At 42.3% G+C, this 18,966-nt stretch overlaps 2 protein-coding genes across 3 annotated transcripts; both read right to left on the reverse strand.

Moving 5' to 3' along the window:
• Window positions 1-10,907: 10,907 nt before the first annotated feature.
• LOC134288271 (uncharacterized) lies at window positions 10,908-16,037 on the reverse strand. Of its 2 annotated transcripts, XM_062852594.1 has the most exons (3): window positions 11,306-16,037; window positions 11,036-11,242; window positions 10,908-10,977 (listed from the first exon to the last, which is right to left on the reverse strand). In XM_062852594.1, exon 1 carries the CDS (start codon window positions 15,802-15,804, stop codon window positions 11,521-11,523), a length of 4,284 nt encoding a protein of 1,427 aa, XP_062708578.1. In that variant the 5' UTR covers window positions 15,805-16,037; the 3' UTR covers window positions 10,908-10,977; window positions 11,036-11,242; window positions 11,306-11,520. The 2 variants fall into 2 exon arrangements, with proteins under 2 accessions (XP_062708578.1, XP_062708577.1); XM_062852593.1 differs by lacking the exon at window positions 10,908-10,977 and having other exon boundaries at window positions 10,995-11,242.
• On the reverse strand, window positions 15,815-18,648 carry LOC115267490 (uncharacterized). Its single transcript, XM_062848381.1, has 4 exons — window positions 18,403-18,648; window positions 18,133-18,339; window positions 16,052-18,074; window positions 15,815-15,821 (listed from the first exon to the last, which is right to left on the reverse strand). Exons 3-4 carry the CDS (start codon window positions 17,965-17,967, stop codon window positions 15,815-15,817), a joined length of 1,923 nt encoding a protein of 640 aa, XP_062704365.1. The 5' UTR covers window positions 17,968-18,074; window positions 18,133-18,339; window positions 18,403-18,648.
• Between the last annotated feature and the right edge of the window lie 318 nt (window positions 18,649-18,966).

Genomic DNA, 18,966 nt, shown 5'->3' on the forward strand with positions numbered 1-18,966 from the left:
GTGTCTATGAAGTTCGCCTATCATGCAGTTTCGAAAAATATTGTGTTTCATACCGAAATATGTGACTAATGTGTCAAACATGTAAACTCATCATTCAATAACCCTGGAGCCAGATAATGACCAAATGACAAAAATATCAACAATTTTTATTTGTTGCCCAAAAAGTTAAATATAAACTCGGTTTCAATGAAAATACACTTAAGATGCGCTTTCATATGTATAGTTTTGTTCGATCTCGCACGGTCGTCGTCCCAGGGGAGATCGTCGTACGGATCAGGAATCATAGCTCTACCTAAGCAGCCCAGATCCCAGGGTGCGCGAGCAATGGCCTAGTGGAGCACAGGAGACACAACGTCCTTATCAGCGGGAATTGGCCAGTTGACTCCCAGTATAGCCGCAGAGCGCAATACTGCGGCACTGGGGACACGGTAAGGCGAGAGGTTGCCATCCACGCCAATCAATGGCCACGGATGCTGCAACCCACACGCTTTCAAAGCGTCCCAGATCGTCAGCGTCCGAAGAGGGAACCTACGCGAGAACTTCTTCGGCAGACGCTCCGACATATCGATCTCCCTGTGCCGCAGGGGCCAATGCGCGGTCAACCGCGGCAACTTCCCCCTCCACAGTCGTTACAGCTAGGTTATATCTGATCCGCAGGATCAAGATGCTGTTTTACGCGAGTCTTATTTGAGGCCCTCGTCGCTGTCATCATCATTTTTTGTTTGGCTGATAGCATCTGATCGCCAACCCTGGAGGACAGGAAGTTTTCATATGTACCGCCTGCCGCGAGGTCTGTCCCGCGACACAGTATCCCGAGTAGCACATATCGACCGCTATCGACTGTGGGCCTTATGACGAACGCAAGGCGATCCCACATAACATCTAGTGCTGCTCGAACGAAGGCCTGAATCTCAGCGTCAGGGACTCCAGCTTAACATAGCACCTCATATTGGATTCCAAGTCCCACGCATACGTCTGCGATCATGAGGGCTGTGGACGCTCCCGTACAGCCCATTTGTTCAATTGCCCACATTATGACGGACACTCCATTAGATTCAGCTACTCCATTCCACGCCGCAACATGTTGTATAGAGCCTCAGTGGTCGTGTGGGTTTTTGCTACAAACTCCCGGAATAACAGGCTGAGAATAGCTGTCGTGAAGATTGTTTTGTCAATCACCACCCCATGCATGTGGGACATTTGTTTCATTCGACCACTTCACACCACTGTTGTGTACAACTTCCACCCTTACTAATGGTGGCTATGGCAGCGTAGAGATAAGTCAACTGGCGGTTAGTGGTCGATGCTGATTCCACGGTAGCACGAAATTCAACTTTTGATGCAAGGTGAGGTTGGCCCAAACCTCCGGCCAGTCTGCCTCATCGTGCTCAGTCACGGCGAAGTTGTTCCCTATGGCGGCTTTCTGTTCTTCGTCCATATCACATAATCGGACAACAAGGTTACGGGATGCTTGACCTGCTACAAATTCTGGTAGAATGTAATGCAATCGCGACTGATGATACGCTAGCTTCAATGGCTGTAGTTGGTCCGGCGGCGGTCTGAGCGCCCGCGTCAGTACTTGATAAGCAGTTAATATCGCTTGATATCCGGCATAGTTGGGTGGCATTTCGCTCAGGGTTCTGTTGATCGTAGCGTAATCGGCGTCATCGAGTCGCCTATGTGGTTGCTGGAGCCAGCTGAGGGCTGATACCGCGTACTCTCTAAGCATTCTGTTCCCCGTTCCTTGTCAAGAGAAAGTCCGCGTAATGGTCATTCGGGTGGCATGCAGCGAGATCCGTTAGCTGGTACTCCGCTCGGTTCGTCGTCAAGAAAGCATTTTGTATCGGGAGGTTTGCATATACATCTCCTAGAGCCGGCCGCTGTCGGACAGGTTTCGTTGTTACCGCAGCACCAAACTGGAGTTGTCTCCGCATCGTGCGGGGTGACGTTGACCTATTTTGATCGATCAGAGGCATGTCTGGATAGAGAAACAAGAACAGTGAGTACAAGTTTTATTTATCCAGACATAAATATAAAAGGCGACTGATGGTACGGATTGTAGGCATAAAACTATACAGAAATATAAAGAACTAGCTGACCCGACGTGGCTAGCCACGTTAGCTAGAAAAAGATTGTTTTTAAAATTCCAGTTACACTTCTTCAATGAAACTGTTTTCGAGAACATTCCAAAATCTCTCTCCAGAATGCTTCTCTCTTGAACGTTTAGTAATCTCCAGAAGGTACCGTAATCCGGGGTCAAATTGATCACTTTAAAACAACTTTTGCGGATAACATCAGTGCCCGTTCGAATATTTCCAAAAGAATTTCTGTAAAACCAGTACCCAGTGGATCTCCACGGAACCATGTGACAGAATTTTGTTCAACAAATTTAAACTTTAAGTTAAATAACTTCAAATATCTAAATATTGGAAATGCCACTTTGGGGCGAAATTGATCAGTATACAATTAAGCATCGGTTGGAAAGAAAAATTTGCTACTCCGCTTAATTTTGTTCTTCTAAAACCGAATAACGCGTCTAAAATCTTACAACTAGTGAATTTAATACTATAAATGCAAAATTAAATTTTGAAATTTCCCCTTAAACGCCTAAAGGTAGGCAATTTCATTTGAAATAAGTGATTTCTATCACAATAAATGACTATTTCTTCATAAAATGAACTTTTTATAACTATTTCATGTTCTGATTAGCTGCATAACATCCCAACCAAGGCTCCACAAAAATGTTAACACAGAGAATTCATGGGAAATCCTATTAGCAATTGATTGTTTAGCAGCAATGATTTCAGCTGAATGAGAAACACATTGCAAATTCCTTGAAAAAATAAGGCAAAACTAACTTTTTCTAAAAAATTAAAAGTCTACACTCATCTCTAGACATCTACAAATCAGATGACATAAAAAGTTTAAGATCATTACGACGCTTAAGAGTTCCTAGTATGGAATTACAATGTAGTACCGGAGTGATCAATTTCACCCCGCTGATCAATTTGACCCCGGTTTACGGTACTCAAAATATAATGAATTCTGATTTTCCAGAATTTTTCAGAAGGCCCATTTGGCATTTTTTTCTTGAGCGTTGACAAACTCCCCGAACATAATCGGCATTAAATAATTTGTTCCAGAAAATTCCAGAAGGTTAGTTTTCTTGTGCTTTCTGAAACATTCAGTAACTTCTGGAAAGTACCTGGAAAGTTTAATGTTCCAGAATATTCTAGAGACTTTTTCTTTTCTCAGTAGCTTCCAGAAATTTCTCAAACATTTCTCGCGCTCAGTATCATACGGGCGTATCTACAATGATCGATTTCTCTTCATCGATTTTCTCTTTGGTTAATAACTTGGCCGGCAAAACATTTTTGGTTATTTTTGTTGCTTTAGATGCTAGTCCTAGTCGTCCTTCACCAAAATACACCGATAGATCATCCGACTATTAGTCGTAGTTTCCGGAATAATCCGAAGAGAAAATCGATGAAGAGAAATCGATCATTGTAGATACGCCTGTATGATACTAAACGCGAGATTTTATGTATTTGGTTGTTCCAGAACCTTCTTAAAGGGTATTTTTTATTCTTTCTGTAACGTTCACAAACTCTCAGACACTTTTCGTAAATTTAAAAAAGTTTGCAGAAGGTCTCTCTCTCTCTCTTCTTGGCGTAACGTCCTCATTGGGACAAAGCCTGCTTCTCAGCTTAGTGTTCTATGAGCACTTCCACAGTTATTAACTGAGAGCTTCCTCTGCCAATGACCATTTTGCATGTGTATATCGTGTGGCAGGCACGAAGATACTCATGCCCAAGGAAGTCAAGGAAATTTCCTTTACGAAAAGATCCTGGACCGACCGGGAATCGAACCCGTCACCCTCAGCATGGTCATGCTGAATACCCGTGCGTTTACCGCCTCGGCTATATGGGCCCCAAGTTTTAATCTACGTTTTCCTTATTCTTAATCAATTAAAGGGATCATAGTTATAAGATAAACTATACAAGGCCTGTCGCACTATCAAAGTTACCCGCATTAACAAAGATACCCCGTTTTACGGAATGCGTTGATATTTTAACCATTGTTCGTACAAGCTAGGCTAGAAGCGAACATAAAAGCCACCAGCTAATCAAATTGACCTGTGTTGAAATTTCAGTGGTTTGTTTGATCTCCAGTGGTTTTTTCGTCTATGATTCGTAAATTTATTGAGGACATTACATTATATTAGGGGGATTAGGGGCATAATGGACACCCTAAGCAAATGAGTACGTTAGACGAATTTTAAATCGTGTCTTTTAGGGCTGGCAGGAAAGGTACGGAGCGAAATGAACACCCATCGGGGCATAATGGACACCCCTGCATATTTTATGCTAATTCTTTGATTACATCGATTAGTTAAGTAATCTGCCTACGCAGTTCAATACCACAGATGTAATACTCTATCTTAGACGAGTCTACATAACATCAAAGTTAATTAAGTAAACTTTAGGCTAAAATAATCTGATTGATTTTTTTTTCCAAACTACACGGTGTTCAATAAGTTCGGATACACCATATAACTTGAATTAATTTCACATCTGTATTTCAAATTTTCAAAGTAAATGTATTTATTGAAAGGTCATATAACACTGATCAAATATAGCATATGGTTTTGAATAACGTCTTTTTCTACTTTTTTTATAAGCCTAAGATGTATCTAAAGTTTGTTAGCTCCGGCACGCTGGAATAATTTTCGATAAGTTGCTCAAGCTACAGAAGTCTAAAACGTTGACTTTTGAGTTTACATCTCACTATACTAAATTAAAATAACTAAATTAATAGACGAAAGCTTTACACTGCTATTTCAGTGATGATAAGGTGATAAATTTGCAAGTTTAGTCAAAATGTGCTTTTATCTATGAAAAAGGCATAAATAGGCATAAATAGGGCCTTAAGGGGGATTGGGGGCATAATGGACACCCGGGGCGAAATGGACACCCCTGTTTTTTTTTTCCGAAACCGTTGACTTTTATGTAAAACTTTCAATGCATAAGTGTAAAGGAACAAGTCATTGTTCTATTTTTCAAAAGTACCATTTATACTCCTTCAAAATAACCAAAATATCATTGAAATTGAAGTATGATTTTCATATGGTGGATTTCTTATAATTTCGAAGCAGCAGCAAATAAGGTATTACGAGTGATTGAGTGTGTCCACTACAAAAACAAGTGAATTGTTAGCTTATCTACATGTAGGGTAAAAAATATAATTTGGACATGTATATAATTTAGACATGCACGGCGATGTATGCCTTATTCCGGAGAGCTAATAAATGTAGATACTTCTCAATATCAATTATTGGATCAAATAGACCCTATTCTGATGACTTACGTTGAAAATACGCTTAACAATTAAGAATTTATTTCAAAATTAACGAAAATGTAAATTATTTCACTAAAACCCCTCAAATGCACAGGCATGCAAGACGACATACACTTCATAGTGACATACAATATTCACCTCAAAATTGTTGAATTAATAATTGTATGAAATTTTAAAGCCTTTTTGCAATGAATAATGTTCAATAAAGAAGCATTAGGCAGCCAATCACTTAACATTCATCTAGAACGCTTAAAATAGGTGGTGTCCAAAATACATTTCATGGGGTCTACTGTTAATATATTTTGGTCATCTGACGAACTACATGGGGATGCTGTGCGATTGCATATTTGGAGGCGTATTCTGTGGGTCTGGCGATATTTCCTCGATTTTAACAAAAACTGTAATAGTTATCAAAATAGATGCCTGTTAAGCGGAGAAATTTGATTATTTGTAAGAAAATATTTGTTAATTTATGCTACTTCCATGATTAAGCAGTATTCATGGCCAAACATTGAGATAATTGCCCTGTCCAAATTATATATACCTGAGGGTGTCCAAAACATATTTTCGGTGTCCAAAATCCAATTCTTACAGGCGATCGGAAATTGTGATTTTCTCAGCTTAAAATGCTTTCGTTAAGGTTTTTGTCACCAGGAACGCAAAGTACAATCAAATTATAAGCGTATTGGTAACTTTGCAAAATAATGAATTGCTTTCTAAGGAAGCTAGGGGACGATTTTCCCAAGGTTGTCCTCAGCCTGTCCAAAATACATGAATTACCCTATACGTAGATTTAGCAATGGATAAAGTCTTATATTTTTGATCAGAACTTACTGAGAATAGCATAGTGTTGTAGTCTATTCGGGGCAAAATGAACACTAGCAATTATAAATGGATGTACGCGCGTTGCATACTGTTAGGCGTTTTAGAGAGTTTGAAAAAAATCAATCTGATTATTTTAGCCTAAAATTTATTTAATTAACTTTGAAGTTATGTAAACTCGTCCAAGATGGAGTATTATATCTGTGGTATTGATCTCCATTGGCAAGTTATTTAACTGATCGATATTCTCAAAGATACAGCTTAAAATATGCATTATGCCCCGATGGGTGTCCATTTCACCCCGTACCTTTCCTGCCAGCCCCAAAAAACACACGGTTTTCAATTCATTATTTCTTCACAATAATGACATTCTACCAGCTGTAAATGATTGAAATACGTAGAAAACAAGTTAAAGTTGTAAGCCAACTGATAATATGTTAAGCATTTGTCTGTTATACAGGCCTAACATACGCATTTGCTTAGGGTGTCCATTATGCCCCTAATCCCCCTACAGATGAGAAATAAATTCAATTTTACTGTGTATCCGAACTTATTGAACACCGTGTATCTAAAACGCCTAACAGTATGCAATGCGCGTACATCCATTTGTAATTGCCGGTGTTCATTTCGCCCTGAATCGACTACAGCATTAAAATTGCTATATCAAGTAAATTCTGATCAAAAATAAAATACTTCATCCATTGCTAAATCTCCGTATACATGTAGATAAGGCAACAATTCATTTGTTTTTATGGTGGACACACTCCAACACTCGTACCGTGGATACACAGTTATGGATCACACACGGTTATGGATCAATTCGATGTTTATTGTCAAATGTCGCCTCACTGCATAGCATGACATAACATAGCATAGTCTTCATAGCATAAACTCTATACTAAGCCACGCCATGCCATGCCAAGCTGCAACATACGACCGTAAACATTGAATTGATCCGTAACCGTGTGTGATCCATAACTGTGTATCCACGGTAATATCTTATTTGCTGCTGCTTCGAAATTATAAGAATTTCACCATATGAAGAACAAATTTCAATTTCAATGATATTTCGGTTATTTTGAAGCAATATAAATGGTATTTGTGAAAAATAGAACCATGACTTGTTCCTTTACACTTATGCATTAAAAGTTTAACATAAAAGTCAACGTTTTCGACAAAAACAGGGGTGTCCATTTCGCCCCGGGTGTCCATTATGTCCCTAATCCCCCTATTTGTTCCGTTAGTACACAGAGTCCTAAAAAAAAAAAACAATGCTCAAACATCTTGTTTGACTCGATCGAATTTTTATTACCTAGTGTCAAATTAATTTTGTTTCTTGAGTTATTTGACCTTGTGTATTTTAGGCCTAATCGTTAAATAGAGAAAATATCAGCTCCACGAATTGCGCGTATGATAAAATTGTTCTTTTCATTTATTTGTTAGAGGAAACATCTCAGGAAGTTTTGGATTGTTAACAGCTTGTTTACTTTCATAATACCACATAGTTCAATTTTCTGCCAGTTGGACGAAACCATCATCACCCTTCTTTATTATATCTCCTTGCAATCAAAAGCCCAGACGACCTTGCGGCCCACCTAAAAGTGGAATCGGTATTGCCATGGCTTCTGTTGTCGCTGTTCGCTCCCGGACCTTCTCCCAAATGGAGTGGAAATTCTATGGCCCCAAAAGAACAACAGATTTGTTTCCCTCGTTTGGTGAAAGATAAATTGATAAGATTATGTCAGCCTTTTTGCACCGCTTATTTATATCCCCTTCGTCCCCGTTCTTCCTGGCACTGTCGGGCCTACACAGAAACGATCTTTGCAGTCTGTCGAGTCTGCTGAGACCGAAAGAAAAACAAGGCCCAATGCGATGGCACGAACGAGGCCGTACAATAGGGCAATCGCGGCAATCTAACGGGACGAAGGTTTTCATCGCCACTTCTGGGGCTAAATTTGATTGTCTGGTGAACGACTGCAGGCAGCGGGGGAGAACAGGAAGATTTTCCACCTGAACGAAAAAGAATGGGTTTATAACACACGAATCGAGACCAGCACGCGCCAGCAGTTTCATGCGGAAAATTTTTCGGTAGAACATCTGCGGTTGACACCTTCGGAGGCAAGCATGCATTTGGAAGAGTTAGGGTGTTTTGTAGTATGGTCTAGATTATGTTTTGCCTTTTGGTGCGTCGTGTGTACATTTGTAGCATTGAATAAAAAACTCAAGTTTATAAAGACATAGCGAAAGGATTTGATTAACAATGATCGAGAAAGCTTACCTCGGTGAATCCTCAAATTTACAAAAGAAAAGTTCGTCCTGATTCCCTACAAAGGAACTGGAGACACTGCAAGTGCTGTTCGTTTATGTATGGAGGAGATACATGGATGACTAATCCTGCAATTCAAAATGATCCAGGTGCATTTGAAGCTGACGGCATGTCAGCGAAGGTTTTGTTACGTCGAAAGAACAAAAGAAATCTGCGTCATTTTTAGCGGAAGGTAAAAAATAATGTTCTACGCAGCGTCAGGGGGAGGAATCGTAGGAAGGCGAAGAAAAGTCAGAAGTATAAAAGGCCAATAAGGGCTACATGAAATTCCAAAAGGTTAAGGGGGAAATGAGTTTGGATTTTCTAACACATGCTTGCAAAATTTCCTCACATGTGTGAGTTTTCAATTGAATATGTAGGAATACTCGAATTTTCACCACTATCTGATATCGAGTTATTTTAAAATTTGCTTCAACGCTTGCTCAGGACACTTACCTTTTCATTGAGACCAAGAAACACAACATTTTCACAATATTTCACTGCAAAACTACTATTTTATAAATTGTGCGCTATCTTTTCCAAATTCCCCCCCAACGCACACTAGCTCGCACCATTTCACTAGCACTATCTTACCGGGAACAGTCTCACTTTTTAATTGCCTCTCGAAACGTTATTGCTTCCATAATCGAAGCGTAAAATATTTCACCGGCTTCAGAAATGGAGTAATATTCACTACATCACGAAAAAGTCCGCGGCGATAGCCACACAATCGCGAAAACTGCACAAAATCGTTTTTCACTTTCCAACCGGCGCGGTATTTACTTCCATGTAGTGCACATACATGGTGTGGCTTTCCTTGGTTTGCTGTTTCTTTTATTCTCCCATTGCCTATGCGTGCATATTTCTTGCGTCATATGCACAGCGGTGATAAACAAGTTGAAGATGGGAAAGAGACAAATGAAATGCACTAACGAACCTGCCTCATCTGCACATCCGCGTGCAGGAGTGTTTGTTTACTCTCTGCAGGGTTGCCACTATATTTTTGAACTTATCTGGCAAGTCCGTAACTAAAAATCTGGCAAAATCTGGCACTACACATAGCTTTGAAAATCCTCAACTGTGATCATTTTTTTACTGATTTTTTATAGTTTGTATGATAAAATAGTGTCGTTTTTCAATAGTATTTGTTTCATTATATTGGAATGCCTTTTAAAAACAATTTCATATAGAGTACGATAAAAATCATTATCAGTATTTAGTTTATCAAAATTATCTTCAATATTAGTGTGCAAAATGTTAACAGTCATTGAGAAAGAACTTTGCTAACTGGACTATTTCTGAATTGAATTTGCAAAACAAAAATTCATTGCCTTTTCCCTCTTCACCGACTCAACGAAGTCAATCAAAAATTATTCACAATTTTCATCAAAACAACTATTCACTAATCAAATGGTATACAAGCTGTGCAACACATATTTCTATAAATGTATCGAAAATGCAAATGTAATTTGGACTAAGTTAACATAATTACTAAATCTTATTCATCTGAAAAACCAGTAACGGCAATCGATTTAAATGTGCAAGAAAGTTAACGAATTTTTAATGAACAGATTTGGATGAAAGACGCAGAATTTTCAGTTGTCTAAAAATTGCTAGATCAATAAGATACATTTTCAAAACATCAAGGAGGAATTTCGTTGATCAATAATCTGGCTTGAAATAAAAAATCTGGCAAAATCGATGGTTTCTCTTTTTGTCTTTTTGTCACCTGAAAATCTGGCAGTGCCAGATAAATCTGGCATAATGGCAACCCTGACTCTCTGTAAAGTCAGTAGGCGCTTTCACCAATACTTATAAATTGTGAGTTGAACCTTAAGAGAAGGTTGGAGACAAGGTGCACTAGGAAGGGTAGCCTGCATGTCCGAATCTGTGCCACCTAAAGCACCCATGGCCTGACAGAAATTGTGTCAAGTGAAAATCCACTTCGCCCGTGTTCATTTCGCCCCGAATCGACTACAATATTAAAATTGCTATTTTAAGTAAATTCTGATCAAAAATAGAATACTTCATCCATTGCTAAATCTTCGTATACATGTAGATAAGGTGACAATTCACTTGTTTTTTATGGTGGACACACGCCAACACTCGTAATACCTTATTTGAGGCTGCTTCGATATTATAAGAATTTCATCATATGAAAAACATATTTCAATTTCAATGATATTTTGGTTATTTTGGAGCAATATAAATGGTACTTTTGGAAAATAGAACCATGACTTGTTCATTTACACTTATGCATTAAAAGTTTTACTTAAAAGTCAACGGTTTCGGCAAAAACAGGGGTGTCCATTTCGCCCCGGGTGTCCATTATGCCCCTAATCCCCCTATTCGATTCGGGGCGAATTGAACACTGGCAAATACGAATGGATATACCACTTTGCATACTGTTAGGCGTTTAAGAGAGTGTGGCGGACAACCGGTCAGAAGTAAGAATTCCGTGTTTTTAATAGCAGTGGTGTATTAAAAAAATCCTGTAATATAGCAAAAATCGAATAGGCAGGCATAAATTACAAAGGTTGTGGGACTCACGTTTAGTTTTCTTATTTCGGTTTGGTTTTTCTCCTTCTGGCCACTTTTATGATTCGGGAATTAGCTCTGGACCACTTTCGCTAAAGTACTGACGCAACGACTAGAGCATCAAAGGGATCTGCCCACGTAGTAGTTCTGTAGTTTTAGAACTTAGTATTAACTAATTGTGATTAGATTTACCACCGTACTATTTCAATTATAGGTTATCTAAGAGAAAAAACTAGATTTAAGTTCAAATTAAGGTATGAGGCCCACGAGTTCAAAGCATACCAGCACACTATTCAATCGAGTACATAAGTTCACGTTCGATCTACTAATGCTAATAATAACAGTATAAGATTAACGAATTCTAATAATTTGGCTAGCATTCACTGCACATCACATTCCATGTAGCTTCTGTTTTGATTTTTTCTGCAATTCATCAACGGCGAGCGGATCGCTCGGTGGCTACCTACATGTCACGTTGGCGTTACCACAGCTGACCCTTATTCGTTTGACTTGTGTGGAGACGCGCCGACCGAGGGGTCGCAACAGCCCCCCCCGGGTACGCCAGGTTCCTGGCTTACTGGTCCATCGCGTCGAACATCAAGTACTGCTAACTTCGTGGCCGGACGCTCGTAGATTCCACTTCTGGTCTGGACAGTTGCTGTTCTGACTTGATTGTCCTTGCTGGTTTTGATGGAGATGACACGCCCGAGAGGCCAACAGTTCCGAGGAAGTCCGGGATCCACCACCACCACGACATCATTCATACTAATCGACTCGACCTTATTGAACCACTTAGATCTTTTGGTCAGCTCCGGAAGATAGCTTCGCAGCCACCTACGCCAAAAAAGATTCGCCTCTGCTTGTGAGGCTCGCCATGCCCGTCTCAGAGAACGACTACTATCGTCCAGGGGTGCTGCAGGTTTCAATCCGCTGGATGACCCCAATAGAAAGTGGTTCGGAGTCAGAACTGGGGCATCAGGGTCATCTATAGGCACAAACGTTAATGGTCTAGAGTTTACAGTATTCTCTATTTCGATGAGTGTATTGCGCAAGGATTCATCGGACGGATTACGTTGGGGTTTCATCTTCTGTAGGTTCGTTTTTACCGAGCGGACGAGCCGTTCCCAGCTACCACCCATGTGTGGAGATGCAGGGGGCAGGAACTCCCACTCGGTATGAGGACTCACAATTTCTCGAATAACATGCTCTTGATTCATCTCCTTCAATGCTGCTTCAAGTTCTTTATTAGCCGCAACGAAGTTAGTACCACGGTCGCTGAAGATTCGAGACGGTACGCCACGTCTAGCCATAAAGTTTCGTAAGGCCATGATGCACGAATCAGCATTTAGGGAATGTGCAATCTCAACGTGAATAGCTCGCACAGTCAGGCACGTTATCAGTACACCCCATCTTTTCTCAAGTCTCCGTCCAACTGTAACATACATTGGCCCGAAATAGTCCACGCCAATAAACGAAAATGGCCTTGAGAACGCCGCTAGCCTAGCACTCGGTAGATCACCCATCATAGGAGGATTTGGAATAGCCTTTAGGTTTTTACATACTTGGCAGCCAGATCTCACGCTTTTGTATAACACTCTTAGCTGAGGAATACGGTATACCTGGCGCAGTTCATTTATTACCGTTTCGTGATTGCTATGATGATACAGCACGTGATAGTATGATACGAGTAATTTGGTTACCCAATGTTTTTTGGGCAGAATTATGGGGTTTTTAGCATCCATCGTTGCAAACTCGCAATTTCCTATTCTACCCCGCATTCTGATTATTCCGTGCTCATCTAGGAATGGTGTAAACGAGTAGATAGGACTTGTTTTGGGAAGTTGATGCTGCTCAGAACTGGACAGTAAACTCATCTCGTCGGTATACACTTCTTGTTGTACTTGGCGGTAGACGTAGAGTGAAGCGCGTTGTAGTTCTGACCTTGATAGTGGACCACCTTTGCGGTCTTGTCCGATGACGGTTTGGCGGAGATTGTGCACATACCTGAACAATCTAGCAGTCACACGAAGGAGTTTTTCCCATGTACCGTAGCAGTTGAAGTCAATTACGGATATCGGCCCCGTACCGTGGTGAAGTAGGTGCGAGCGCAGTTCCTCTTTTGTAGTTCTATCATGCGAAGGCTCAGTTGGCCAGTTTTCGGAATTTTGATAGAGAAATTCCGGTCCATTGAACCATCTGCTACTGCTTCCTAGGTCCGGTTGTCGCTGCCACTTGGTAGCTTCATCTGCTACGTTATCTTTAGAGCTTACCCACCGCCAACTGGACGCCGTTGTAGTTTCGAGAAGTTCGCTTACGCGGAATGCAACGAACTGTGAGTAACGCCGATGGTCTGATCGAATCCAACATAGAACATCACGTGAATCTGTCCAGTAGATGCGTTTGTCGATCTTGAACGAAAGTGAACCTACAACGGTGTCTGCCAGTCTCGAGCCGATTACAGCTGCCTGTAGTTCTAGTCGTGGAATGGAGATAAACCGTAGCGGTGCGACTCTTGCTTTGGCAGAAACTATCGCGCATTCCACCTTGCCCTGTTGTTCGAAACGTAGATATATGACAGCTGCATATCCGAACTCGCTAGCGTCTACAAAGGTGTGCAGCTGAACATTCGTGTCTTCCCCGTAGCTGATCGTATCCCGGTAGCAGCGTGGTATTCTCACCGATTGTACCATCGGAAGGTATCGTAGCCACAACTCCCATTTATCGTTGAGGGCGTCTGGTATTTCATCATCCCAACCGATAGAGGATCGCCAAACTTCCTGGAGAAGTATTTTCAGGAGAATCAGTAGATTCGAAACGAGCCCCAGTGGATCGAAAATAGCCATCAGAGTCCGCAACATCTCCCGCTTGGTTGGTTTACGCGTCCCGGCCAACAACTCTGTATCGTGTTTCGCAGACAACTTGTATGTGAACGTATCGGTCGCCGTGCACCACCACATGCCCAAAATTTTTTCGGTCGCCAGCTCTGACGTTAGATTCAGGCTCTTTTCGTATCCTCCATCAACACGTAGTGCGTCAAGAACCGTTGAAGAGTTGGAGAGCCAGTTCCGCATGGTGTATCCCGCCTGAGCGTGTACGTGTCGGACATCCTCAGCCAGCTGGATTGCTTCGGCTGCGGTTTCCACGCTTGCCAGCATGTCATCCACATAGTGCTTTTTTATTATTGTTTCTGCAGCTTTGGGAAATTCGACTTCGTGCTCTTTTGCGTTCGTATTCTTAGCGTATTGAGCGCAGCTGGGTGAGCAGGACGCTCCAAAGGTCATGACCTGCATAACGAATGTACTGGGTTCCAAATCACCCGGATGTTCTCTCCACAAAAAACGTTGGCAGTTCTGATCGTCTCTATGTATAAGTGTTTGGTGGAACATCTCCTTGATGTCTCCACAGATGGCCACCTTGTTCTCCCTGAACTGATACAGGACAGAGTTTAATGAAACTAGTTGGTCTGGTCCTTTAAGGAGCATTGTGTTCAGCGATATGCCTTGCGTTTTCGCCGCCGCGTCCCAGACGATCCTTAGCTTCCCTGGTTTGTTTGGGTTAAACACAGGGAAAATTGGAAGATACCAAACTCGTGCCATTGGTTGTACCAGCTCCATATTGGTCAACTTTCGGATGTATCCTTCTTTCAAATAGTCATTGATCTTTTGTTGCATCGCTTGAGCTAACTTGGGTTCCCTTTTAAGTCTAGCATCGAGACATCTAAGTCGCTGAAGTGCCACTGGTTTACTATTGGGAAGCCGAAATTCGTCGAATCTCCACAACAAGCGTGTAACGAATCGACCGCTCTCTGTCCTGAACATTGTACGCAGAATGTCTTGTGCTCGTTGATCCTCCGCAGACATTATAAGGTGCTCTGGTTTGGTTATACCTAGACTATCCAAAGAGAAGTATTCCTGCATTTTCTGGTGTAGGTTTTCGTTACTGTCTTCGTTACAAGCGCTAGCAGTCCAACTATGATGTCCTGTAAACTCGCTGCCATCTGAACCGCCATGAATGATCCAACCGAGACGAGTCTTCGTAGCTAGTGGTTCGCACATGCCTCCTTCTCTCCCTTTTTGTGGATGCCCGAGATTAGCATTGTTCACTCCGATGAGCAAACGTGGTTGAACATTGTCGTATGATTCGGCAGGGATTCCTTTAAGGTGACGATACTGCCGGACTAGATCATCCATACTGAGTGTTTGGTGGAAGAGACCGAGGTTTGGGACCGTGTGAACATCTCGCAAGGGGTACCTTTTGGAGTTTTCGCCTGTTCCGGATATATCAACCTCCACCATTCTAGACGAATTTTCGTACCGGTGTTTATCTCCGGTCCATCTCAAACAAATTGGTTCAAGTTTTCCGTCCAGACCCAGTTCTACGGCAAGTCCTGCGTCCATCAGAGTCCATGACGATCCATCGTCCAAAAAGGCGTACGTCTTGAGGACTTTATCGCGACTGTACAACATAACTGGAACGACACGGAACAACGTCCTTGTAATGGAGCTGTGATGAGCATGGCAGTTTCTTTCATCTGGAGTTTTTGGCGTTGAGTTGTTCTCTTCTCGCTCCTGGTGTTGGGTGGACGCTGCCCCATCACGTTGACTGTTGTGAAGTAACGGGTGGTGTTTGAACGTGCAGCCACTTTTCCCACAGGGTTGTTGAAGTTTGCACGGCCCCTTATGTTTTTTTAAACATTTTCGGCATATCCCGGATTCTTTAATCGTTGTCCACCTAGCATTGTATCCGAAATCTAGGAAACGCTGACACTTTTCGAGGTTCATGCAGTTACCTTTACATGCTGGACACGTTTTCGTAGAAATGGTAGACGTGTTAGAGCTACAGTCCGGCGTAGACAAGGCGTCAGTTTCAGCACTGTGGGCATTTAGAAATGCCTGTCCACTTTTACCGCTACGTGAACCAGAAAGTGATGCGATTGGACACACAGTTTCAGCGAGGTCGTAGAGCCAATCAGCAAACGCGGAAAGATGAACAGTCGGTAGAGTTCGTCGGTGCTTTGCCCAGTCAAGCTTTAGAGCTGAAGGGAGTTTGTCGACCAGCTCTCTCAGAAGTACGACGTTGTAAGAGTACTCCAGAAGCTCACATGCTTCAATAGTTGCACATAGGTTTTGAACTGTCAAGGCGAATTCAATGACAGTATCGAGTTTATCGGCTTTGGGAGCAGGAGCAGCGTTTATCTTCGATATAAGGTTGTGGATAATAACCTCGGGGTTCCCGTACAGCATCTTAAGCGTGGCAATAATTCCAGGGACGTTAGCGGGATGCATCAACCTACACTTTACTGCATCGTATGCTTTCCCCTTGAGGCCTTTTTGAAGACGTATCAGATTTTCTTCCTGAGTATATCCGCACATTTCGGTAGTTGAGTTAAACGTGGAGTAGAATAAGGGCCATTCCTCTGGTGAACCGTCGAATATGGGAAGCTCTCGCGAGATCGCCTGGCGTGCAGCTACTTGATTGTGTGTCAGATTGTTTCCATATTCTGACCGCGTTGATATGTGCCTTGGTGTTGATCGCTGCACCGGATCAAAATTAGGTTCACCAGTGTTGGCGAACCGGATACTTCTTGTTGGAGCTCGGCTATCGTCGTGCAGTGCATGTTGCTGCCTACACTCTTGTTGACTGCTACGTGTTATATTGCCCATTAAGTTTCCTGTTGCGTCCCGTGGTACACCGGATGCTGGTCCAGTAGGCCCGAAATATTGCACCTGGGACGTCGCCAAAGTTTGCGTCATGTTGCGATTTGGTATTCCACTTTGCAGCCATGCGTTGACCTTCTCATTCGGCCCGTCCTCTACAACACTAACGCCGGAAGTTGACGATGTTTCGCTGGCCATTTCTTGCAACAGTTCGTACCGCTTTCGAAGATATTCACGCTTGTTGGCTTCCTCCTCTTCTTGCAGCTTCCTTTGTTCATCGAGCAGTTCCAACTCCAATTGCTTCTGTTGCTGTCTCGTAGATAATCTGGAACCTGTAGCCTTTGAGACTTGACTTCTGGCATCCGCTCGAACTAAGGATTGGTTGTTCCGCGCATCACTCGGAGGCAACATCGTCGGGGCTGTTGGAATAGGTTCCCCACTAGATACAATTACAGCTGATGGTATTGCACCACGCAATATTGAAGGTGGGTTGTGCATCGCTGGTTGTTGATTTGGGAGACTTGACGAAAGCTGTTCAGAGGATACCATGGCTTCTTCAAGGTGTGCGGTACCCGGTAGGACAAACTGTGTCGTCGAGTACGGTTGGGTTATTGTCAATGGGTGTACCGGTTGAGCGTTATTTGTGCATTGTATTGCAACGCTTGGCGGAGGCAATACTGTTGGTGCTCCCATTGCGTCTCCAATGGATGCAATAACACCTGGTGATATGAACTGCGACCTCGAACAAGGTTGGTTTATCGCCGCGGGGTATGACGGCAATTGATACGGTGGCAAAGCTTGAGCGAGGTTGGACAGAATCGGGAATGTATTTCTGAAGGCCTGATTAGTCGGAGGAAACGGAGAGGGACACGAGGATGACGGAGCAATAGAGTATCGTGGCATTATGGTCCGTGAGTCTACAACTGTGTTAGGCGGCACGAACATGGGCGTCGTCGACGTTAGAGTAGTGACTGGAGATATCTGCGACCACGACATATTCACGTATTCAATTGGGGTTGTGCTTGCAGGCACTACTACAGGAGGTGCTACGAAGGTATGTTTCAGTGCACCAGTTAGCGGCTGGCATTGGGGGCATACGAATTTATCGTTCTCATTAGTCGACTCTATACCAATGCAGGCGGGGTGATTCCAATTACGACATATGTTGCATTTCCACAAACGACCTTGGTCCGCCCTCTGGCAGATCTTGCATTTGTCTGTAGGCGTGGAGCTCTGGATTCCCTGAGTTTGTGGAGTGGCTTCGGGTTCATGGGATCGATTAGACATTCTGGCTATGCAGGATTACGTGTAAACGATTTTTTTAAAATGTGGCGGACAACCGGTCAGAAGTAAGAATTCCGTGTTTTTAATAGCAGTGGTGTATTAAAAAAATCCTGTAATATAGCAAAAATCGAATAGGCAGGCATAAATTACAAAGGTTGTGGGACTCACGTTTAGTTTTCTTATTTCGGTTTGGTTTTTCTCCTTCTGGCCACTTTTATGATTCGGGAATTAGCTCTGGACCACTTTCGCTAAAGTACTGACGCAACGACTAGAGCATCAAAGGGATCTGCCCACGTAGTAGTTCTGTAGTTTTAGAACTTAGTATTAACTAATTGTGATTAGATTTACCACCGTACTATTTCAATTATAGGTTATCTAAGAGAAAAAACTAGATTTAAGTTCAAATTAAGGTATGAGGCCCACGAGTTCAAAGCATACCAGCACACTATTCAATCGAGTACATAAGTTCACGTTCGATCTACTAATGCTAATAATAACAGTATAAGATTAACGAATTCTAATAATTTGGCTAGCATTCACTGCACATCACATTCCATGTAGCTTCTGTTTTGATTTTTTCTGCAATTCATCAACGGCGAGCGGATCGCTCGGTGGCTACCTACATGTCACGTTGGCGTTACCACAGCTGACCCTTATTCGTTTGACTTGTGTGGAGACGCGCCGACCGAGGGGTCGCAACAGAGAGTATGGAAAAAAATCAGTCTAATTATTTTAGCCTAAAGTTTATTTAATTAACTTTGATGTTATGCAAACTCGTCTAAGATGAAGAATTATTTCTGTTATATTGATCTCCGTAGGCAAATTACTTAACTGATCGATGTAATCAAAGAATTAGCATGGAATATGCCCCGATGGGTGTCCATTTTGCCCCGTACCTTTCCTGACAGCTCTAAAAAAACCCTGATTAATCCACCTAGTGGTGATAGCGCCTTTCTCGTCGAATATGTACTCATGATGTCGACGTAAGTCGAAGTGTTCCTG

This window comes from Aedes albopictus, chromosome 2, assembly GCF_035046485.1.
Source record: "Aedes albopictus strain Foshan chromosome 2, AalbF5, whole genome shotgun sequence".
Lineage (NCBI taxonomy): Eukaryota > Metazoa > Arthropoda > Insecta > Diptera > Culicidae > Aedes > Aedes albopictus.

Bases quoted from the DNA above. Each gene is read 5' to 3' on its own strand.
- LOC134288271 (XM_062852594.1), bottom strand. From the start codon at position 15,804: ATGAACCTCGAAAAGTGTCAGCGTTTCCTAGATTTCGGATACAATGCT.
- LOC115267490 (XM_062848381.1), bottom strand. From the start codon at position 17,967: ATGTCTAATCGATCCCATGAACCCGAAGCCACTCCACAAACTCAGGGA.